This window comes from Pungitius pungitius, chromosome 18 (genome assembly GCF_949316345.1).
Source record: "Pungitius pungitius chromosome 18, fPunPun2.1, whole genome shotgun sequence".
In the NCBI taxonomy this organism is placed as follows: Eukaryota; Metazoa; Chordata; class Actinopteri; order Perciformes; family Gasterosteidae; genus Pungitius; species Pungitius pungitius.
The window spans coordinates 12,793,392-12,818,014 of NC_084917.1; the positions used below are offsets into that span (position 1 = coordinate 12,793,392).

A 24,623-nucleotide genomic window follows, 5' to 3' on the forward strand; every position below is an offset into this window, starting at 1 on the left:
GCCTGTCATTGATTTCTCCCTTTATGGTCCTGCAGACAATGGGGGGCAAATAAAATATATAAAGTAAAGCAAAACAAATGTGGCCCCCGCGCTGTGCTTAAGCCTGAGGTTATTACTTCACAGGGAGACATTTCTATTCATCCTCACCCGGGAGGAGCATCACAAATCAGCATCTCACACGCAGCTCCAAATGAAGAGCCGACGCAAACTCATTCATGCACACGCACGCCGACCCGGCTCTGTGTCCTCGTGATGGCAGAGATCTCGCGGTGTCCGATCTAATCAGCATTTAAGTGATGGACTTAATAAACATGGCTGAAGCTGATGTTTGTGTGGAAGACGAAGGAGGCTTTGAAGCTGTCTCAGCCAAAAACAGGTTGACGGGATATAATAACAAAATACTTCCTATTTATATAAATGAACAGTTTGGAATTTAGAATTGTAGGAGAAATACACACGTCATATATAAATAATCAGCAAATAAACAAAGCTACACTACATCCTTTGATTTCCTGTAAGTATTGTAAGTAATTGTATGTTTTAGAATTGTAACAAATATTTGTTAGGGATTCCCAACATATACTTATACTGAGTTATATGTAAGTAGTGATCTGCATATTCACAGGCCAGCAGTGATGAAGCCCACACAGCCTGTGGAATTACATGTAATAAAAAAGGGAAAACCTGCACTGGTAATGAATATTTATGCTTCAAAGATATAGAACTATGGAAACAAACCTGGCAATGAAACAAGAGCATCTTAAAAAAGATTAAATAAAAACAATGATACTAGAAGAAAAGTTGGATTGCAGGGAGCAGCTTCTTTGTCCCTGGGTGTCTGTCAAAACGCACAGGGAGACAGCATCAGAATAAGAATGATTGCTTGCATGCGTCTTCTGATCGTGTGCATCCCGTTGTGTTGAATATGCAAGCGCATGCATCTGCGCATCAATGTGTGCACATGAGAGCGCGCCCATGTCCAAGTGGCGCGCCTCCGTCCTAGAGAGAGTCTCCTCAGACGGAGCGTGATGTCCGGAGGGCAGAGCGTCAGCGAGACGCCTGTCACTTCCCTGTGTCCTCCTGTGTCCTCCTCTATGAATACAGACCCTTCCGCCTTTCCCACCGCTCCACTTCGGGCTGCAGCGAGACCTCCCCCGAAGGACCGCCACCCTGCTACAGCCGTCGTACCGGAGAGGGACGCCCGGCTGATGAATTGTTGGACATGTTTGAGACAGCTAAATTAGGATCTGTAACTAGCAATTTGAGAGGGGCTGGTGTTGGCGGACATGTGTGTCAGGTTGCTGTCTGCCCAGGAGGTTTCGCACTAATCACCACGCGTCTCCGCCTGTGCTCAACGACCTCGGAGACTCGCAGGGGGGGGGGGGGGCAGAGGATCCCTGGAGGTCCATCAGGACTGAGTGAAGGGTGGCTATTTGTGGCGTGTTGGGGTATCAGAGTCAAGGATCAGGGGAATCAGCACAGTTGTGTGTAATATATCATGATCTGTATGAATAAATCACAGCCGCTGGCACATGATCTGAATCTAATAATCACAATTTAAAGTATTGGATCAACCTTTTACATTTCGTGCACATATTTATGGTCCCCAGACGATGTATCCGAATCGCTTTGGTGATCGTCTGACCTTCCCCCGAGCACAACAGTGTGGTCCGTGTCCGTGGTTTTAGGTAATACTCGTTGTGTCACTAATTGTCACTAATGTTTCCCTGATGAATAGCGATATTGAACTATTGGCTATTGTCATCATTCATTATACCTAAATTGCTATCTGATCTTTAAAATAAATAAAAATATAATAAAACCGTTACATTGATTGAAATAACTATTGCGCTCAGAACTGGGGGAAATGTGTAATTACCCGCTAAGTACAATTAGGAGGTTACCAACACCGCGGCGGTAGAAAATCAGAAGTAATCCCTTTTAGGCCTCATTAAAAAAGGCCCACTTGTCGGCCTGTGATTGTGTGCTAATTGCATGGTGCTGCAGGTAAATACAGCGTGGCCTTTGTCATTCGCTTCCTGACTCATTATCCCACAGAATTAGAAAGCCAATTACAGGGCATTTACCTCGACAGCAGGACGGCCGCATCCCCTCCACCGTCACATGTGGAGCTCGAAATGTCACCCGGAGGAGGGCACGCAGAGGCTGGAGGTTTGATGACCCCGGCCCTGTTAGCTTTGTAAAGCATGACGTCCCGTTGTTAAACATCTAAACGGATTGAAGAACTATTTATGTACTTGGTAAATTAGCTCTACTGGCAACGCGGCAGCTATTGATGTCTTGGCGTTTGTAACTTCTGGTGAGGAACAAAGAGGAAATAAAGCGGAGAATGAATTCAGGGATTTCCTTCTAATGAGCCTTCAGTCCGTGCTGCACCACGGCAACGGCAGCTTCAAGCAGAGAAAAAAAACATTCTCCGCTTGCTTGATCAAAAAAGACCAGATGTGAACACACACACCAACACACACACACACACACACACAAAACGCAGGGCTCTGATGATGGGAAAGGTCATTGATGGTGACCAAGCTCTTCATTAAATCACTGGTTCCAGGAACGGATGGAGTGGGGGAGGGGGAACAAAGAGGCCCAGAGCGAGCGAGGGACATAGAGTAGTCATGTCCCCCGGGAGCAGTATTAACAGACAGATGAGACCAACAAAGAAGAACACGGCCGCTCCGCTCAGGTGAGGTGAGGTCATTATGAGGCCAACAAAGACATCCTCAGGCGCAACTCCTGTGTACATTTAAGACTCACTGCAATCTAACCTTTGGCCTTTGTAACCTGCCAAAAAGACAGTTTGTATGTCTTTTTATTTGACCACTATTTGATTCAGATCACACATATTGATTCAGATTTCATAATATGAAATCGCCATGGGAACTTACTTATCGCTTTTGGAGAAACATTACGTTGTTTTTTTTCCTCGCGCAGATGGTTTAGGGCGCTTCATCTATTTATTTTTTCCCAGTGAGTAAATCTTGGTTCATTCACAGTAAAAAGGTTGAAACCGTCTGGCTTTGGCACATTGATTATTTTTATATGGAAGATTTACAATTGAAGCTTAAGTGCATCGATCAAAAGCCGTGTGCACTTTATTGAACAGACATTTGAAGCCACTCTTCTTGCTGGCAGGCGTTATGTGTCATAAACAGAGTCACCGATGTGTTGCGTAGGAATACATTCTCATCCAAACCCGACCAGCTGAGCAGGACAATACGTATCAGCCGTCGGGCCGCTAATGGGACAGGGGCAACAGAGACGCTGCAGAGGCCCGGTATGGCAACCATGAGCGGGTCCAACGAGGAGTCTTTGAGTGGCATCAGTGCCGAGCGACATGGACACGGAGCCTCACAACTGCACCACATGTCACCACAGTAACAGTCAAAAAAACGACAATGGCAACAGTTGATGCCTCAAAACGATTAGAAGGGACAAAACTCGGACTAAAATTTCTTTGGGCTCAATTGTGACTAAAACGAAGAGGTTTTTAGCCCAAAAGCAGAACGAAGTCAGAATGGCACGCCACAACCAAGGCTGGTGATGTGTGAGCTTACACTGAGCCGGGGTCACAGTATGTAAGTGCTGCTTCTGTTTACACTGGATCACATTACACCCTTTTGAACTCGTTGCGTTTCAAGAGGGAAAAAAAAGCTACAACATCCATCTTGTGAAAGTGGATATTTCTTTAAAAAAAAAAGAAAAGAAAATAACAATAGACAACAGGATTACAGATTGCATTGCTGCGCCGGGAAGACTATTACCGCCCAGACATGAGTGCACACGCGTGCCCTCTGCATAACAATGCCTCCACGTGCTCGGCTGCAGCCCTATTTGTATTTTACTGTCAGATTTGATCAGTAATCTATGACTCGCTTCAGATGCAGCCTCTCGAGCATTTAAATAAAACCTCACAGCCCGGTTTCCTCCCAGTCTGTCCACGGTCACGGACCCGTAGTGCCCAAAATGAGCTCTGATCCACCCTGATGTCATGAATTCTTTTTTTTTTATCTCCTATTTATCTCCCCAATAAAGCTATATGGTCACAGATCAAGCACTGGCAGAGGCCAATCAAGGTGCTCGTATGCATGCGTGTGTATGTTATTTCGGAGGCTGGCGGGGTGGGGGGAGGCCTGGGGCCTGCCTGTCAGTCCCTGATAAATGATTCCATGTGAAAAATCTCCATTAAATCGGCCTTTATCAGGCCGACATAAGGCCGCTCTTCCCCGACATTAGCATTGCAATTTATGGGCCGGCTCCCAGGCTCAACAAAGCCATTCCCCAGTGTACCTGGCCAATTCAGGCCGGATTAGTAGAAATGAGGCAGGGCAGGTTTTTAATAATGCGTCGTATGATTACTGCGGCGTTGAGATATCCTTGGGTTTCACGGCCCGACTCACACACTGCTCCTTTGTGGCCCGACAGTGGCATTTTCTCATTGTTTGTGGTTTCAGAGCACAGTGGATTTACAGCTGCAACTGATGCTGCAATGTCAGCACCGATAGGCGAGTGTTTATGCTTTCAGTAGCAAGTGGACTCGGCAATTTGTCAGCAAAAAAACAGACAAAAACAAACGCCACAATCTTGTATTCCTTCGGCTTAATGACAGTGTTTTTGTGTCCTATTCACCGTCAGACATGTGGTGTCAGAAGGAAGAAGACACAAAGCCGCAGTGTACGTCATCTCCACAAACAGCATCTTCCCAAGACAACCCAAAGCCCTTTTCCTTGATTTTGAATTCATTTGTGTCAGGAACAACCCAGCACACACACACACACACACACACATCTCTCGTGCAGATTTGTACCGCTGTATGGGCACCAGACTTCTGGTTTAGCCCAGTGCTGACTTGAAGGGCGAAGACATAAATCATTTGTCCCATTCTCCCCGGCGTTCCTACTGATTGAGGAGGAGTCATGCCTAGCACAGATCGAGCCGTAATATAGCGTTTAACGATCATACAAAATAATGGCGATTTCATTTCATATGTAGTGTTTCAATCAGACTTGATGACGCTTTTGCCCTGTGACCCCTCCATCCTACTGGCTTTTGGAAAAAACAGAAAAGGGGCAAAATGGGTTAATAAAGTAGACCACACATGAGAAAAGACAAGTCATTTTGCATGTGCAGCTTGGGGACGCAGATGCCCCAGATGATGACAAAAAGGGTCCAACAAGCTGTGGGAAATGGTGGGCCATGACATGGTAGAGCAGCCTGAAGGTGTAGAATACTACACACGCAGAGGCTGAAAAGCACCCAGGTGCCCACGTGATGAGTCATGGCAACGCGGCTGTGGTTAGCGAGAGCAAGCGCGATTGTGAGTTTTGGACTGTGTGTGCGTGTGTGTATATTTCCCAGTCAGAGGGGAAAGAGGATGCTATTAAGGTCAGGGGCCGGGTGTAAAGGGAGATGGAGAGGTGAAAACGAGGAGACGGGAGTTGAGGAAGCAGCAAGGGGAATCAGTGTTGAGTGCTGTCCCCTTGTCTCTCGTCACTGTCCCCGAGGCTTGCGACGCACCCACCGTCCCAACCAATGGAAAGAGAGAGGGGGGGGGGGGGGGGGATCGGCCCGCGACAACCGATAGCAACTATGACTGGAAATGTATCTATTGCGTGTACATTATTGGCATGCACAAGACCAGCCTGCTTTATTGCATAATACTATGCTGCCAACATCTTGCATCAAAACTATTCATACCGTCAGCTATTCTGAATAATTCACCAGTGCGTATTCACAGGGCTTTTATTGGGAGGGGTTAGCACGTAAAGCGAGGATCAGGGTTATCTGAGCTCCCTCTGGTACCCTGCATGTGAGTCCTGACCTCACCATGCAGCCGCATTAGCTCAGCTTAGCTGACCCCGGGTCGGCCTTCGCCGCGGCGTCTAATGAGTCGGGGGCCGACCGGATGCTATGGACATCAGCTGGGAGGGACTCGCCTCCTCGTCTCCATTCCACGACGCCTCAATATTCTCAATAGGACAGCATCTTCATACTCAGCCGCTGCGGTTGTGTAAAGAAAATAAACTGTCTTTGAAGGATAAAGAGTCGACACCGGGAGGAATGAAAACCCACTCAGCTCTTTTCAAGTGTGTGGTACAGCGGAGCGGAGCGAGGATGTACAGGAAACACAGAGGAGGGAGGCTGTCAAAACAAGACGTTAGGACTTTGAAAAACTCATTTCCCTGGGCTACATCAATCTCATTACTCCCTTCTCCCCCCCCCTCCCTGCATTGCCTCAGCCTAGGAGGGAAAATATCACTGAATTCTACATCCAAGTGCAGAGTAACACAAAAGGTACGCCAGCTGCTGTTGGGGGTTGTTGGAGGAAGACGCTTATGCGAGTCAGCGTGTTTTTAACGACTCTGAATGTTATCACGCCATCATGGATGCTAAACGGCATCTCAACACGGCGCAGCTCTGCACTCGTCTGTAGAGAAGAGAAGTGGGACCTCACCACATCGTTTAGAAGAGGGCATGCATTATGATGGGCTGGATTTACATCATTGTCAACCCTGCCTTTGTTTCTACTTCCTGTTAGAAACTGCCGCGTGGTGTCGGATAGCAGACCATTCAGCTCCTCGTTACGCTCTCTAAAGGCTCACTATCCTGGCTGACTGACACTGGACAAAGAGTCACACACTCAATGACACACAAACGCGCGCACACACACTGCAGGCGAAAGACATCGTGTCCTCTTCAACTGAGTCACTCAGTCAAAAGGAGAACCATCAGAGCGATGAAAGGTCAGAAAGTGGATGTGGGACTTCATGACTGATTATGTGTATGTGGACGGTGCATGCATCAACGCGGACACGGTATGCCATTGTGTTGTCTGTGTGTGTGTGTGTGTGTGAGAGAGAGAGAGCGAGACCCGTGTTAATGAACAATACCGTAGCCCCCCCTCTCTTCCTCCGTAATTCAGTGCAGACACCCAGGGGCTGCTAGAAAGAGGAAACGCTGTCTGCACTGGAGTGATGAAATGTGTATATATATATACATACATACACACACACACACACACACACACACAGACAGACCACATCCTAAAATGAGGAAGAAGTAACAGAAGATAAAACGCTGAGCAGGGAAGTTGGAAATGTCGTTAAGCAGTTCAGCACCGAATGAGCTCAGAAAGCCTGAAAACAATAAGGACCAAGTGATATTAGAAAAGCCAGAAGGAGGAGGTGATATATTAAACCGCCAGCAGAGCAGCAGCTAGCTCGCTTACTTACTCGGAAAGTGTGTGTAAAAACTAAAAGTTCCCCTTAGTTTCCATTTCACACTAAACATTCATGCTTTGGATAGTATTCCTGGTTTCTGTCCCCACATCAGTCCTGCATGTTAACAGACTCAGAAAACATCATGGAATACCCTCCATTAGATGCAAAGTCAAATTAAATATTGTATTGACTTCAAATAGCAATTGATCAACAATCCGTCAATCAGTACATCTGCGGACATCTGGAAAAGCGGCAACATTTGCTTCATTTCTCTGATGTGTTTTGGGAGTGAGACTCATTGGCAGTGAGCTATGCTAAGTGGTGGTCTGCAGCCACCCGTCTGGAACGAATGCGACCGGCTGCATGTTCTGCATCCGCACAATGCTGCAGCCGCACCCACAACGGCTGCACTGTTACAAGCAGAGTGGAAACACGCAAACAAGCACGGCCGGGCCCACAAGGTCTCCACTGTGTGTGTGTGTGTGCATTCAGAGTGCATTGGATGTCTAAAAACACTGCAGCCCACACTGCAGCAGTGTTGCACGCTGATGGCTTTTAGACTTTTAGGTCTTTAATGTTGTGCACAGTTAAGCACGATATGCTGCATAGTGCAATCGCGTAGGGATAAACTTAACAACGCATGTTTCTCTTAGCAAGAGGAAGAACATATGAAAAAGAAGGAGAAAAAGAAAAGGAACAAGCATCACTCTACCAGTGAAGGTCTGACTGCAGAGTCACACCTAAGCAAGCGCTTTTACTGTAGCACATCGTTGGAGGAGGTTTGCCTAAAGCAGGGCTTCCAGACATTGATCCTTTCAAGCAAAGAAACATTTATGGTGCTAAAACCATGAGTCAATAAACTGGCTACTTTCAAGGATTGATACATTTTTCCACATGAGAAAAACTGCAACCGTGGACCCTGAGAAACTGTTGGACATAAAAAAAAGAAACACTAAGAGACAGTAAAATAATTGGTAACTGCAGCCCTATCAAGTATATCACAAGATTAAAAATAAATGAACAGGTGTGAATAGGTCATAGGAAGTGACTGACTGAGGGGATCATTGATCACCCCCCCCCCCCCCCGTCTGCATCACAGAGAGGCGTACAAAGCCACTCCCACGGCGCTGGCGGCGATGTCACTTTTCATTTACTTCGTCTCCATCGCGTCTTCATCTTTCCTTCTCACGCTCTTTAATTTATTCTTCCGCTATCAGCTTGTCTATTTCCGGCCGTGTCGCTTTCTTCCCACCTCTGGAACTTTGTTCCTCCGTTCTCTCTCCTGTCAAACACTTGATCTTTTGTCTGGCAGTGTTTATGCTCCCGGCTTCAGCTTTTAACCTCTGGCTCATTGTTCCTGTGTGTGGGTCCTCTCACTTCACCTTGCTCGCAGTGCCTCTTAGTCTTGTATGGTGGGGTCTCTGTTGGAGTAACCCTGGCACCCAAAATTGGCTTTAGGGAAGGCCGGAAATGTCTAGATTATTTTTGAAAGAGGTCCATCAAGTTTTCTGAGCCAAATAAAACAATAAATTGATAATCAAAATGATAATTTGGCCCACTTAAGGGAATACTCTCTATGTCCTGTGTTTCTTAATGATTGATAATCATTTTGATTATCAATTTACAAGGATAAAAGAGAGAAAAGCAGCAGATCCTGTCACCAGGAGGGAATGTTAAGGTTTTCTTTTGCTTCACGCAATATTTGGTGATTCTTTTTTCCCAGATGTTTCATTACTGCTCCGACCCTCTGCCGGTCCGACAATACAAATACCTGACTGAGCAAGATTAGCCTGCTTCCGTCCCTTCGGTTTGTCTCCATCTCTCCTAATCCCCGGTCCTTCTCTCCCATTTCCTCCTCCAGCATTGGGGGCCGCGTCCAGGAGCGAGCTAATATCTCCCTTCCCCGAAGCCTCGCCTTCTCCAAAACACTCCCCTCCACCAGCACGCTCTGCCTCTGTGTCTGTCCCTCACCCTAATCTCCATAATGCAGTCCCTGGCAGGCGATGCCTGCTCTGTCCAGGGCTCCGACTCCGGCATGATGAGCAGGTAGCTGAGGCCACTCGCTAATTGCAGCTGAGGCGGACAGGGGACGGCGGCGGGCACGAGTGTCGTGCTCTGCAGGGGCGGAGGGTGGGGGGGGGGGGATACGCCCATTCCTTCTCAAACACGTCGTCAAGTGTCAGTGTGCAGTCAGAGGCAGGTACACGGTTTGATTTAAAGGTTTCATTCTGTTACTGAACGCACAATAGTGTAAACTGAGTCATACCAATCTGGTAAAAGAGCCCAATGAATCCATGTACTGGTGGATGTAATCAGCCAATAATGGTGATGTGTTGGCACCAACAGATGGTTGAGAAAGGAGTGAACTGAGCTAATATGCGAATTATTGTCACTATTTTGTACTAACTATATTTGACATTAAAGACCACCATGGAGTATTTGATGATGAAAGGGTCTGTATTTTGTTTCATGCCTTTGGTCAATTGTACAGACAAAAGTTAAAGCTCTGTCTATGTTGGTTGGGTATTCACAAAAAATCCTTTGAGTGAAAAAAAAAAAAAAAATGATCGGCTGTCATTTTTTCTTAAAAAAGAAAAAAAAGTTGATTTTCATTAAAACAATATGTTTGATGTAATTTCAGTAACTGGTAACCCTTTACTCTACTGTATTGCAATATGGGCTCTCAAGCAATTCATACTATTGTTAATCTTAACGTTCCACATACACAGGACATAGAGAGTATTCCCTTAAGTGGGCAAAGTTTAACCTTTACCTACACATCAGACAGTCCACATATGGGGCTGTGCATCATTACTACCTGCTGTGAGCCACCTGCAGGGACATAAATGAAAAGAGGCATGGAGGAGGGCATCAGTTTAGTGTTCCCTGCAGCGGGAGGAGGAGGGGGGGGGGGACGTTTGTAACACCTGGCCAGCTCCACAGCACCACACAATAAGGGCTCCGGCTGCTATCTTGTTTTTTTATCGTCTGTGTCAAATTACCACGCGCAAAGCTGAACGCAAGCCACAGCGAGAAAAAGGCACAACAGAAAGTCTGGTGGGAAGAACAGGTCGACGATGAGAGCACGAAGGGGAGGAGAGGAAAACAAAGCCGGGAGGGGAATATCTGCGCCGCGTGATGCAGAATCTGGCAGAGTGTAGGGGGGGGGGGGGGGGGGGGTCTGTGAGAAGCTAAGTGGGCTGGAGCGTCTCAAACGCGTTGCTACAACTTTCTATAATGCATGCCGCGGGTAACGAGGGACGATGTCATCCATTCAGTCTCATCTCCATTTTACAGCCCCTTGATGGGAGAATTCAGAGAGCAATGGCTGCGGCGGCAACTTAATGGCCCTGAGCAGTGTAAAAAAGTGTGTGTGTGTGTGTGTGTGTGTCATCTAACACTATGCTGCTGTTGATGACCTGGGCCGTGTAAAAAGCAATGACAAATTTAATGGCTTGCCTAGACAGAGATGTCAATGTTCCAAATGGGTTGGCTGGTTGTTTCCTCTTCCACAGTCACGTAAATCGGACGCATTGGGTCAGAGCAGGTGATAATCCTGCGTCTATGTCGTCCAAAGTTCAACAATAAACTTCAGTGTTTCTGCAGCTAGTGGTCTGCTAGCCGCTAGGTGGATTCATGCAGCTTGAAAGGCCACGACCATATTAACGCATTACACAGTGCCGTGTGCTGAGGAGCTGGTCAGGTGTCCTGTTTTATGTGTCAGTTCAGAGCGCGGTGGCTTATGTTGGTAGATTAGAGCACTTCAGGATGGCCAGTAAAGTCCCTGAACACCACACAGGAAAAGAAAAAGGGAAAGAAAGACTGTCCGTGATTGGAAGACCTTCTACCGTTGTGTGATTCCAGTGGGGGAGACACTACATAGTCTAGACATGATCACCACGTGTAGTATGACGTTGGGAAGCAATGTTTACCAGATGCTCATTTTCAGATATTCAAAGAGGAGCATTACACACAGATGGTCCTCACAGCCAAAGCCCCAATGATTGGCTGATGTCAGTGAACACATGGCCCATTACCATTCGCAGGGTGCAAATATCTGACATCTACTTAATACCAATGTTGACAGTGTACCACTCAAAAATGTTGGAGAGCAGTCTGTGCAATGCATGTTTTTCTAGTGCAGCGTTTTGCCAGATGAACTCCCACTTTAACAAAGAGGGAGGATTCTTTTCACGTGACATGTCACTATTTGGAAACTCTTATGATGCAATGTTTTCCTCTTTTTTTAATGTTTTTCATGGCAGCTTATTCCGATGATCCGCCAAAGCTACCTCGACATTCTGTGGTTTGTGTTCGAAATGTCTCCGAAAAATAATATCATCTGCGATGTGCTTATCTCCCGTTTACAGCACAAGACCGATTCATGTTTTGGAAATGATCTGCAATATGAGAGCATATGGGATATTATTGCGTAATCCACAGTGTACACTGAAATACACGAATGTGTGCACGATAAGTATGATTTATGAGCCAAGTGGGTTTGCCTTTCAGCTCCATGGGTGAGCAACAATCCCTCAGCCATAAAAAGAAGTTATGATTGAGGACAAACTCGTTTTTGGGGGGGATTTTTCCTCTTTATATTTGTGCCAGTGATCCCTCAGAGAACGTACCTGTCCATCATAGCCGCACCTGTGGGTCCTCGGAGTGAGGAGGAATAATGAGAGCTCACACCGGCTGCAAGGAATCCAGAGACTCCTGCTCAGCGGGGGGGGGGGGGGTTTCCTCTCTATGCCCCCCCTCCCACACACACACACAACGCTTAAAAGACGCCACCATCAGTTTGTCCATGGTGACGCTCACTGTCACCCAAAACAAATTGTTCCCACTGTGGGATTGTGACGGCGCAGAGCGGTAACAGTACAATGAATGTTTTTTATAGCTCATCCCTTCTTGCTTTTCATCCGTTTCTTCTGATGGATTAAAGATTACACTGTTGCAATGCTCGGGGAGAGGTGAAGGGGCTACCAAAATAAAGTAGAGGAAGGAGGCACATCCATGTCTCCAAGAGACATCTGATTCATTATTCATTACAGATGCGTTTCTTGAACTGACTTCAAGCTAGAAAAAAAAAACAATAGCTTGATATTAATCCTTGTGATAATGAACAACATGATAGCATATTTGTGTAAAAATGTGTGGCAACAAAAGGTGCACAAGGCATCGCACAAACCCTGCAATCAAGACCTAGTTTCTCCAAATTTTGAAGTCAAAGTGATAGTTCATAAAAAAAATATGATTTCAAGAAAACGTGCCCACATGTTCCCTCCCTTTTGACTGCAGGGTGCTTCCAAAGAATTGGACATTCATGTGTGACAAAAAAGTCAAAATTAAGCAGTTGGGCAAAGAACAGCTGGAGGGAATCCAGACGGCACTTGGCGTCCCTCCGAGTGGCATTCTGGGTCATCTGGACCTCCAGCTTTTCCATTAGTCACGCAAACCACCGACACTTTGGGCCGAATAGGACCAGATGCCACCAGCGATTCCATCACATCTCTGCTGTCACCGGAAGTGTGAACTCAGACACCTAGTGGATGTGGAGTGCCACCCCTCCCCCCTCCCCCCCAAACAGTCAGCATCGGTGAGCAACGCACCGACTGGGGGCTGAAACCCAGGACAACCAGCTATTGCTCGGCAACCACCTGTTTCCCCGGATGTCACGGTAACGAGCTGCGGAGATAATGAGAACGAGGGAGCGTGGAAGGGATGGAAGCAAGGGGGTCCAAGGGAGGCAGAGGAAGTTCCCCATTTATAATTCATGGCATCATCAGCACCGTGGCATTTGAAATGAATTATTGATCACGGTCTCGGAAGCTTTATGTAAAAGAAATTCAGTTGGGGGGTCCTGATGGACAGGGTGTGAAGAAAGAGCATCGAAGAAGACGGCACAAAACTGTCTGCTGAGGCACGAGCCTGTGTTTTCAGAGAAGGTTATGGAGATAAATGATCTCTTTGGGGAAGCACTGCATGAAATCATGGGGCATGGTCTGCAGCAGTGGAGGAAGGATCTAGATATTTAATTTAAGTTGCGATATCAAATGATAAGAACACTGTGCCACAAGTGTGCAGGAAATTGTTTGATAATTCAGTCTATAGATCATCATATTTTATGGACTTATATTAGCAAAAAAAAACTGATGAAGGGGACAAGGTAACCCCAGAGAGGGACTCTTAAACCTCCCTCCATCAGTTACTGCAGTCTGTCTGAGGCGTACAGCCATGGGTCTCCTCCTCATTCATGGCTTTGGACTTTTGTCATTCCATAACCAGCGTGAGAATCAATACCAGTGTGTGATCATCCACAGTGGACGGCCATCGCTCAGTCGCCGGGTCATTTGTCTTGTCAAAACAGTAACACACTCCTACCACGGTGAAAAATGAATGAGCAAGAAGGTTTCCCCAGTAAACTCGACAGGACTTTCCAGTGGTGCATATTTGGCCAAAATTCTAAACTTCAAGTGACAAAACCGACCTCTTTGCAGCTTGACAAGGCGGAATAACACCTAATGTTGGGGATTTTCCGTCAAAAACACAAAGCAAATGACAAAAGAGAAGGCACATAATCAGCAGTGACAAAGCCAGTAAATAAGCAATGGTCCAACGAGCTGCTGCCTGCAACATGTCCACAGAGCGCTGAGCTGACTGAGGTTAAATCCAACTTGGGGAGATGGCAGCCAGGATGGCCGGCCCAACGGTGGCTGAGGCACGTTCCAGATGTTTAGCGGCACTGGGCGTAGATTCTAAGCAACTCGCTATTTTTAGCGCGGGGCCGGAAATGAAAAGAGCAGAGTTCAGCGTGCGCGGGACTCAGAGTCAGCAGAGAGAGAGAGAGAGAGGCGGGGGGGGGGGGGGGGCAATCAAACATAGCTCACCAATGGCAATCACGCCGCCCTGACACAACAGTGGGCTTCTCCTTATCACAACACACTCGCACAGTGGCTGCGGAGAGAGGAAAAGGGGGAAGAGATGGATGGGGGAGGTGGGGAGATGAGGGGAAAAAAGCGGAAAAGGGAGCAGTTGGTGCAAATCAAATGGGGGGGATTGGGGCGTTTCCCGCCGCTTACGACTCCCCATCTGTTTCCCGAGGTGTGCTCGATATTCGGCAGGGCGATGATGAGCCGCGATGCGCACCAAATGTCTGATAGAGAGGTAGTTTGCCCTCAAAGTGGAAGGAATAAATACCACTGTGAGTTTGCTACTGTCAGCGGAACCAGCCTCCAAGTGGCGGCTGTTTCATACAAACAATGAGCTCACATTGAGGGACTAGTTGTCGCACAAATAAAACCCACTCTCTGTGACGGTGCGCTGCAAAGTCGCCGAGCGGGGGTCTCCGATGGCCCCCCGGGCTCTTCAGGTGCGATTGAAATTCATGCAAGCAACGCTGTCTGCCTTGCGAGCAAATGACTTGGGTGAAAGAAGACAAAGAAGGAGAAAAAAACAACGTACTTCCTTCATTCCTTCCCGTCTCCCTTCCTTCGCCGCTCTCCACTCACAGACGGAAAATTAGCAAACTGTTGATGGATGGTTAACAGGTGCGGGCTAATTATGCTAATCATGGCAACAGCCAAATAAACTGATTGCCATGTTCATTTAAATGACAGCCATGTTCCTTTGGTGGCTAATTAAAACGGGTCGGGGGGGAGAGCAGGAGGCGAGGCGGCTGGGCTTTCGGGTGGAGGGAGGCGTTTAAATAGAAGCCTTCTCTGGGGTCCACTGCAATACGCTGTATTTCATTGGTTTAATGATGTCATAATGAATCCCCCGTGATGGGGAACGGGTTGAGGGGGCGAGCAGGAGCCGTGTGGAGATATGCGGCTACTCCCTCCCCCATGCGTTTAAGAAGAGGCGACAAGGGAGCCCCGGCCCGCGTGGTGAGGCACAGTGTGACCCTCGGTTGGAACGACTTGCCGGGCGAAGAGAATGAAAATCGGTCGAGGACATCTAGCAGGGTTTGTGCTCCATCTGTTTCAACACTAGCCACGCTGGAACGGGTAGGGGAAGGTTTTAAAGGAGTAATTACTTTTTTTTTTAAGAGCCCGTTTGGCCCCAGTCCCGATTTTGCATGTGACCCGGGAAGAGGCATCATTAGAAGGGTTGATGGCGGTCAGAGGCCAGGGGAGATGAACCCCGGGCCCCAGACAGCCACTGTGGAGGTATGAAAGGTGCATAGGGGCTGATTAATGTTTATAGAGACAGCTGCTATCGAACTCCTCCGTTGCACCTCCTCTCCCCAACGTCCTACCATTTAATTCCACTCTTCCAGAGGAGATTGAAAATCCACAGTTTGGGCTCTTTCATTTGTTTCCAAAAGCAGGGCGGGCCAACAGGGACACACTTAGCGTTCCACCTTTCCTTTCACTTCAGAAGCATCGCCTTTTATTCTCTCTGTCATCCTCTTCATCTTTTTATCAAAACACTATCACTAAGAAATAGCAGAAGAAAGTAGTATTTGTGTACAGTGAACACAAAGCAGCGGTAACAGAATAGACCAATAATACCGCAGTGCGATGTATATGGCGGTAGTTGGGATCCCTTTTGTTTGCATTCCAACAGGCACACAAAGAAAGTCAAAGTAACAAAAGAGGAAAGAGCGCATCCATCGACACCAGCTGCAAAACGGAGAAAAAGTACGAGAAAAACCAGCCGGCTTTTCTCTTCCGTTTATGAGGCATTCTCACTATTTAAATGTAAGCCACATTAGTAGGGATCTGCCCAATTCAATATATTCTAATGTGATGTTTGGCCTTAATGGAAAATCAATGGCAAGACAAGCCCACCACCGCTGCCACCATGCAAAAGCAATTTCCAAATTGACATATGGAGAGCCGGCGTGATTGATTCTGACGGCTCTTGGATTTTAATACCGTTCACTGCGAGCTCATTGACTCTCAGGCATCGTCTTGTGGTTTATCTACAACCTGCCAGTTGAGTCCTTGTCTCCTTTTTCTCCTCTCTCATCTTTTCTCCATGCGTCTTTCTCCGGCCACCACGGCTCTGCTAATGCCGAATTAGATGCGTTAGATAAATGAGCGGATGACTTTCCGCACAAGGCGCCCTCGCCGCGATCGATGGCGCGGCGGTGTTGATACAGTTCATTTAGATCTCACTTCCTCCACATCCTACGAGTTGTCTCCATCATCTGGTACAGCAGTCCCTGACAGGGCGCCGCAGACAATCAGCTATCGAATGACACGGTGCTGCTCCTCCGCCACGGACACACGCTCGACGTTGGAGAGGAACAATTCATTTACAGAAACTGCCGATCTTCTCTCCAGGAGCTACCTGGTAGGCCAGCCGGTAGGACACCGACAAGATGCCGCGGCACCTCAGAGGATAAAAGCAGCAGCTCTGTTCCGGTCTACACACCAGGAGTCTGACTGGGATATACCTTGTGCATTGGCCTCATGAACACCCATTCAATAAAACACAGAAAAGCCACTCGAATACCTCCACAAAGCTTATATGATGTGTGAGTGAGTCAGCCAGCCCTACTGCCGGGCCGACACACACACACACACACACACACAAACATCAGCTGGAAAGCAGAGTCGGGTTTGGATGACATGTGATGAAATTGCAGACCCTGAAGTGTTACACAGTCTCTTTGCTCCCTACTGATATTATTGCAAATGACACATTTGACTTTGAACCGTCTTTAAAACCCAAAAGGAGCCGCGGAGTGCAGAGGCAAGTCATCTTCCAGCGCGCGCACAAACACACGCATGTCGGCGCATCGGGCCGCGGCGACACCATGCGCCGCATGTTGCCTTCTTCATCTGCCGACAGAAGGACATCAGTTCCGCTGTACGAGGCGTGATCAGGGACACGGGCAGCGACGCGGCTCTAAGTAGCTACAATGTAGCCTTTGGGCTGCATGATTGTTGAGCGGATCACAGCGCCGGGTGTTCGGGGGGGGGGGGGGGGGGGGGTCGGGAACCCGTATGAACTCACCTTGCCGAAGTCCCTGACGTCGAAGAGGTCAAAGGGGTCGAACAGCTCGCTGTTGCGCAGGCCAAACTTGTCGTGGCACACCTTGAGGAACGTCCGGATGTTCTTCAAACACAGGAACTACAAAACAGGGGAGACACACACACAAAAAGAAAAACGTAAACGCACGCTCCGACTCAACCTTGGTTATCGCGTTGTAGCGCCATGATTAAACCAGCAGAATATTTTGCCTGAGAAACATGTTCCTACAGTCTATTTGGTATCCCCTATCAAGGCCTTGGTCTTCGCGTAAGTATTTCATTTCCTGGTTGATGATTGGCGGGCTCTTCACTTCCTCCTACTCCCGGCGCGTGTGTGTGTGTGTGTGATTACTCAGCCCCAGAAGGTGAGCAGGCTGATTTCGGCTCCCGGGGCTGATGGGCCGCCTCTCTTGAGTGCAGATAAACTAGAGCTTGTCCCCAAGAACGACCCCGGGTGAGTCCCTGACCTCAGACTGAAAGGTTGTAGATCAAACATCGGACACGACAGCAGCCATGTGGAAATGATTGGAAGAATCAGAGTCAAGGCCTTTTAATGAATGAAAATTGGTTCTGATAATCATGAGAGAGAACAAGTTGTACCATGAAGAAAGAAAAAAAAAAGTCAGCTAAATGCAGCCTTATAAATCAAGCCCAGGGAAGAAGAGCCGATCACTTTGGGGTACTCAGTCATATAGATAAGATGATGTCCAATGGGCATTGGATGAAACAACAACAAGTACAGCATCCCCTCTCTTAATGAAGAGAGGGGATGAAGACGACATTCTATGTAAAAACATGTTCATATTTGCAATCAAAAAATAAATTGCAGCCATTATGTGTAATATGCGAGTGCAATACAGAGAACCTAACAACTGACAGATACAACGGGCCGGCCATTATAACGGACCATTTGGAGATCAAAATCAGCTTTTTCATCATCGGCTACTTTCCAGTCCTGCAAACAAAGCATACTGATAACCAATAAGAGGGAGGATGCTGGCGAGACTACTCATAACAAAACGGCATAATAAATGCTCTCCGGTCACGGATGTCGACGGTGTGGGTCCCTCAAATATTCCATCGCACAGATAAACTCTGAAGGGCCGTTGAAATATTAACGATGAGCATAAACCGGTGTGCCACGTTGCAGTGTGAGAAGAACACACGAGCGCTCATGTAACCGGGCGCGGAGGCTGAATGTAGCCGATTTAAAGCGTGGGCGTTATCCCTCGGTCAGCTGTTGCTTTAAAGTGGTATGACAGCCTACAGTCCTGCACAGTCATCAAGCTCCATCTTTGGGAATTGGAAGAGGTCTAAGATGCAGCAGAGCCTCCAAACTCCCCACAGTGCACACGAGTCTCATTTAAACGCACGCTGCTGCTCGATGAGCCACCGCGTTTCCCGTTGATACGATTGGCCTTCTTACACAGGATGAAACGCTGCAGGAGAAAGACAGAAGAAGAGCTTCCTCCGATGTGCCTTCCTGCTATTCTGTGGCATTTCAGTTGTCCTCTCACCGGGCCACACCTGAGAGCACCCGCTGACTCATTCTCATTCATGTGTGCGCATCTTCACGGGGCCCCTGGAGCCGTAGGTGTGAACCCCCTGTAAAAGAGCCGCGCCCCTGGACAGCCACGGCGAACGCCATTGGTCGGCGAGCCGAAGTGACATTTGCAGTTCGCTGGGGAAGGTTATCGCGACTGCAGATCCTCACATGCAGTGGACGGGGGGGGGGAAGGAGGAGTGTACTCCCAGCCCAGATATCAAAAGGTAACATTTGCCGAAGTGGTATGTGGGGAGGGAGGGAGAGAGACTCTGCAGATAGGGATCAGTGAGGGAGGAGATGTGTATGACATTCTAATAAAGGTTTGCTGATGAGAGGGCCGGGTTGGGGTAGGGAGACTTGATGGGGAAAGAAAGAAAAGAAAAATACAGCAGAGTAGAGATCGCTAGGGCGCCTGGGAGTAAACAGGCGGCGGTCATCTCCTCCGGCGCAGCCTGCCCTCAGCACAACCCCTGTGGAATTACCTCTCTGCGCAACACGCCCAGCGATATACGCACAGGCATTCCTCCATCTCTCAGGGTGGAGAGTGCATCTTACCCACACAGCAGTTTCAGCCACATGGACTCGACTGAAGTGACTGCAATGCTGCTGAATTCAAAGGTTAAAATTGAATGTATTGTTATTATTCCACCGACTGAAAGGCAGACTTATATGAAGCAAGTAGGTAATTAAAAATCTCAAACATGTTTGACTCAAAAATGATCCATGTTGATTTTCTATCTGACAATACAAGTAAGAACACCCCCCCCCCTCGCTCCCCCGACACACGTAGGGTTTTAGGACAAAGACATAGCAATAAAGTTGACTGCGAGGGAAGACGCCTTGCGGGTGTTTTTTATTCCCTTTCGAGAATTACATTATTGATTCTGCTTTTTGTGCACCTGTTGCCAGAATCGCTTTTGAGGCTGCAAAGCGGTCGAGTGTTTTGTATAACAACGTCTTCCCGCACAGACCATGTGCACACACATGCTGCATCCACGCCTGGGTTGATCCAGAGCCAAGTGTTTACCTCTTGCTTTGAGTGGATGTCATTTGAGCCACCAATGTGTCAGTCCCTCTACTCACTGGCAGCTCAAATTGCAATTCTTAAGGCCTTTGGGTGGAGTATTCATCAGATCCAACCCTATGAATGTGTGAACAGAGTCTGGCTTTTTACGAATTATAAAATGTTCCTTCAGGCTGAGGAGAGATTTGATAAAAGCAGGGTATGAAGAGGAGATGTGATGTTGAGTTGAAAAGGGAGGGAGAGCGGGAGAGAGAAAGAGCCTGTGGTCTCCGCTTTAACGTGGCAGCACCATCTTTTTTTTTTCTTTCTTTTTTTTTTACAAGGTGGCTTGTGTGCTCCACTGGAGCGACAGCTCAGATTTTTTACTCCTCATTCGAGAGCAAACATCTCTTAAAAGAGGCAGGCTTGTTGTAGTCGGGGAGGCGGGAGAGAGGGGAGGGTGCGGGAACCAGGACGGAAGGGGGAGGGAGTGTCGCAGACCCGTCACATCCCTGACAATCCCTTCAACCACACCCAGAATGTCGGGATTCCTCAGGGAAGGCACCTTATCTGCACGCGCTGCAGCAAGCTCGCACCCGAGTAGATACAAATTGGGGCCCTCTAGTAAAAAAAAAAATGTAGAAATAAAGAATTGAGGAGACGGGGTGCAGGAAAAAAGTCTGCTTATGGATGAACAGGGGAATGAGGAGGGGAAGCGGGGTGTTTGGGAGTCGAGGAGGGGAGAGCACAAAGAGAGAGGCAGAAGATGCAGTCGATGGCGGAGGAACTACAGCGGGAGCCTTTGCGGGGCTGATCTCGGAAGCGATTGCCTGATATTGATTTCACACACACAGGATGCGAAAAACCGATGCATGTTGTGGTATAGCGACACCTTGCGCGCGAAGCCACGGTGTCTGGTTCAAAACAGTACAAGTGTAGGACGTGTTAAATTGTTTTTAACACGTGCAATATGATAAAAACCGATGAAGGCACAATGCGGATGCATAAAGGAAATAGCAGCGAGGGAGGGCATGAAAAGAAGTCAAGCATCATTAGGGGAACCTGCTATGGCTAACGCTGCCACATTTCCACTGAAGTCCAACATGTCTGAGGCATCCTCTCAGTGGAGTACATATCGTCCACCTCGCTGGCGCATTTGCACCTAGCTAGAGATCCACAATTCAGATCGGCTTTGTAGAGAAACTACTTTCTGCATCATTCCAGGATCCTAATTGGAAAGGAGAGGAAGAGGGTAGACGATACGACAGTAGAGGAGAGCAGAGAAAAAGGAGGAGGATGGGAGAAGATGCGGAGGGAAGCAAGAGGAAAGGAGAGGAGTAGGAGAGATGGTAAGATAGGGAAGGGGGGAAGAGAAGAGACAAGGGTATATGAGAGGATAGAAGGAGGAGGGGTGATGATATCATGGGAGAGAAGAGGAGAGGAGGATTTATAACCATCACAGAGGTGACTCAGACAGATCATCAAATACTCAGACAGCCAGTCAGAGTATTGGAGTCAATGAAAGAGACTGAAGTCTGTCTGGGACCTGTGAGGCAGCCTGCACACTTACACATACACACACACACACACACACACACACAATACCCTCATGTTGTGTCTCTCGCAGGCAACCTTTCCACACCTTCCAAAAACAGGAAGGAAGCTCTCAGCAGGTGAGACAGCAGCAAGCACACATGACCACAAGAAGAAGGTGACAACACACACAACAGACCAGTATTATCTATATCTTTTCTTTCAACTAAATTAATAAAACAATGGCATTATACTTTCTAATGCGCTACAGATTAACTGTGACATAACTGGAATTAAAAGTCTTTCCTTTTCACTACAATATTATGAAACCTTGAATACACAACACCAACTCAAAGATCTGTTTTATTTAAGTGTTGACAGATTTATTCTTCGAATAACACAGATACAGCAAAGAGTAACAATTATATATCTCTGGGGGGGCTTCATCATTATTGTGGTATTGATACCACACAAAATGTACAAGTCACCAGCAAGTGTATCACTTCCTGTCAGCCTGCCGAACAGTTTGTCACGTTGGATGGAGCTTAAGAGCTTCAAATGAAAAAATGCTTCAACGAGTCATTCAAATTTTGGAAGTGTGAGCTCTTGCTGTTAAAATCCACAGAGCCAGTGGATGTTTAGGTGGCATGTGGCGGGGTGACACAGAGGGGGGGATTAATAGCCCCCGGGGTCCTTTCAGGTCACCCAGATGTTTAAGACAGTGAGGGGGAGAGCCCTGCTCCTGCAAATTAGAGAAGACGACGCTGCATGAATAATGCATCGCAAGAGTATGCAAATGTGGTAACCCCATCCTATTACTCACTAAAAGCCTGTAAGCGGGCACGGATTGACCACCGAGTTAAATCTGGTGTAACCCTCAGCAGACGAGGCAGAACTGCTGCGGTGGCGCCGGCCGCATGGCTTATGTTCAAATTTGGAAGTTGAGCACTCTAAGTACATTAATCTCCATCACAAAGGAGATAATTCAGCTCAGACTGCGGAGGGAGACACAGCGAACTTTAGTTCATCAAGTCCACCTTCACCTTTCACACCAGCCACTTGGAAATAACAAATGAACTAGTGCCGTCAATACATTAAAAACAATTAACTAATCAATCGCACATTTTGGAATTCATTAATCTCGTTTAATGAATGTAATTGTTGCTGTTACAATGTTGTTTTTAATGAACATTTGTTTTTCTTCTAAAAACTATTAAAAGTACTTAGTAATGTGTATTTTAGACGCTGTTGTTTAATTGTTAATGTGGTTTTAAACACAAATGTACACACATTTGCTCACCTTGGAGGCAGAATTCCACCAGGTGGAACATGTTGAACTAGCGACTCTTCCTGCTCCTCGTGTGCTCTGCATCATAAACGGCTGTGACACAGTGGTGGTGCTCGGGGAGTAGCATAGCAGCTAGCTTGGCCTAGCACCGAGCCTTGCACAGCAGTGCTTTAAGTGGTCCGTATGCCAGGAAACCGGAAGTTAACAAATATATATATTAATATTTTGTTGCATTAATTCGGCCTTAAAATAAACACACGTGCACTCTCAAACTGCATGTTCTACCAGAGGATGCCACCGGTGACACTGTGCCCACAGACACGTGGTCATTTGTGAAAAAGGAACCCCCCTCTATACTTTACCCCCACACTCCTTGGAGAGAAAGGCTTTTGTGTGGGACGGTAGAGATGAAAGATAAGATGAAGATGAAGCGATGGGTCTCAGCCCAAACGGGAAGGACCACGGCCATGAACAAAGAACCTGCTCTCATGGATCATGGAGAGAAACTATAAATACTATTGAGTAAATCGTTGGCTGCCCCACACTTAAATACCTCAACCACTGCTGGATGCATTGGAATGTCATACAGAGGATGAGCCCCACTGTCATTGAGTGATTGACAGACAGTTACTCTACGACACTAGTGGGTTGACCTTTTGGGCTTTTGGGTAAATCCTTGACTTTGGATGGTTTGGCACAACACGTTGTACACGGTCATGGTTCCCAGAGGATAAATCTCAAATATGTTAGTAATAACAGCAGATCTTTCTTCTGAGTCCAGGTTGACATATTGGACTTTTAGGATAATACACATTGGTTGGTTTTGGGAAACACTTTGTTGATTCTCGTGGTTCCCTGAAGATGAACCACCTGCGAGTGTTGTTTATCGCGCAGTTACTGTGTTTCTCCAGAAATGTAATATTTCAAAATGCCGAGTGCAAATGAGAGGTTCGCATCGACTTCTCACTCCGAATGCAAACGATTTTGACCTCTCCAGATAAATTGGTAAAAACAGTACCATCCAAAGTTCATACCACACATAGTATTTATAATCACACACCAAAAGTCCAAAGTTAACTATGCCCCTTGACTGATGCTGGTAGCTGTGAATTTTATGCAACAGAATACTTTTTCTGGGTTAAAATGAGCCTTCCTCGGCAGTTACCTTTGAGCGACGGTATGAAATTGAAAACAGCTAAACAAGGTCCATTGAGAGGAGTAAGAGTTCAGCACCGAGTGACGCAGCCATGTAAATCTGCTCTGGGGAAAGGTGTGTTTATAGACATGATTCAGAGGCAGAGACGAAAGAGAAATAAGAGAGCAGCAGTTAAAGACTAAAGTGTGGGGGTTCACGTTTAGCATCTTAATTCGATCTGACCTCAGTTTTCCATTTCTTCTGACATGCGATATTCTTTCTCTGCGGATCAGTAATATTCCATGAAGCTTCTTTCCTCTGAAGTGTTAGCAACAACACACAGGATTCCCACTTTTGTTGGTATTTTGGTTTTTTACAAGACAGGCTTCACCTTTGCATGACCGGACCCATCTCCATTTGGACTTTCAAATAGAGGGAGCTGGTTCTCATGACATGCAATAAATCTCATCATAATCTACATGGATGGCCTGGGGGCCGTCCAATATTTCATTCCTAGATGGTTGCTGGTGCGGACTAGAGAGAGAAAAGGGTATTTTCTTTATACAACTCTAGTTAAAGAACAGGAAAAATAAATTTGTGGGGATAAGAAGGAAATAAAATGACTGAATTGCTCTGGCTGTATGTGTACAGAAACACTTTTCATCATCATCATCAAACCGTATTAATAGAAATAGAAAAAAATAAATGTTTCAAACTCTTAAATTGATGTCACCTTCAAATTAAAAGAATAAATGGAAATATATCATCGAAAACCCCTCAATTAGCATGCTCAGACTTCGTGGAGAATTTTTAAAACAAGTTCAAATTTCCCAAAATATGCAAGAAATGTAGCAGGAATGTGCCGATGCGTGGCAACCCTAATTCTGCCAA

General features: G+C 47.0%; 1 protein-coding gene across 11 annotated transcripts in view; it reads right to left on the reverse strand.

Moving 5' to 3' along the window:
- vav2 (vav 2 guanine nucleotide exchange factor) overlaps positions 1 to 24,623 on the reverse strand; it is a 155,911-nt gene that overhangs the window by 89,775 nt on the left and 41,513 nt on the right. For all 11 annotated transcript variants that reach the window (XM_037483884.2, XM_037483882.2, XM_037483880.2 and 8 more), the window contains exon 2: positions 17,211 to 17,327. In XM_037483884.2, coding sequence (XP_037339781.1) covers positions 17,211 to 17,327 — 117 coding nt within the window. The remainder of the gene's footprint in view (positions 1 to 17,210; positions 17,328 to 24,623) is intronic.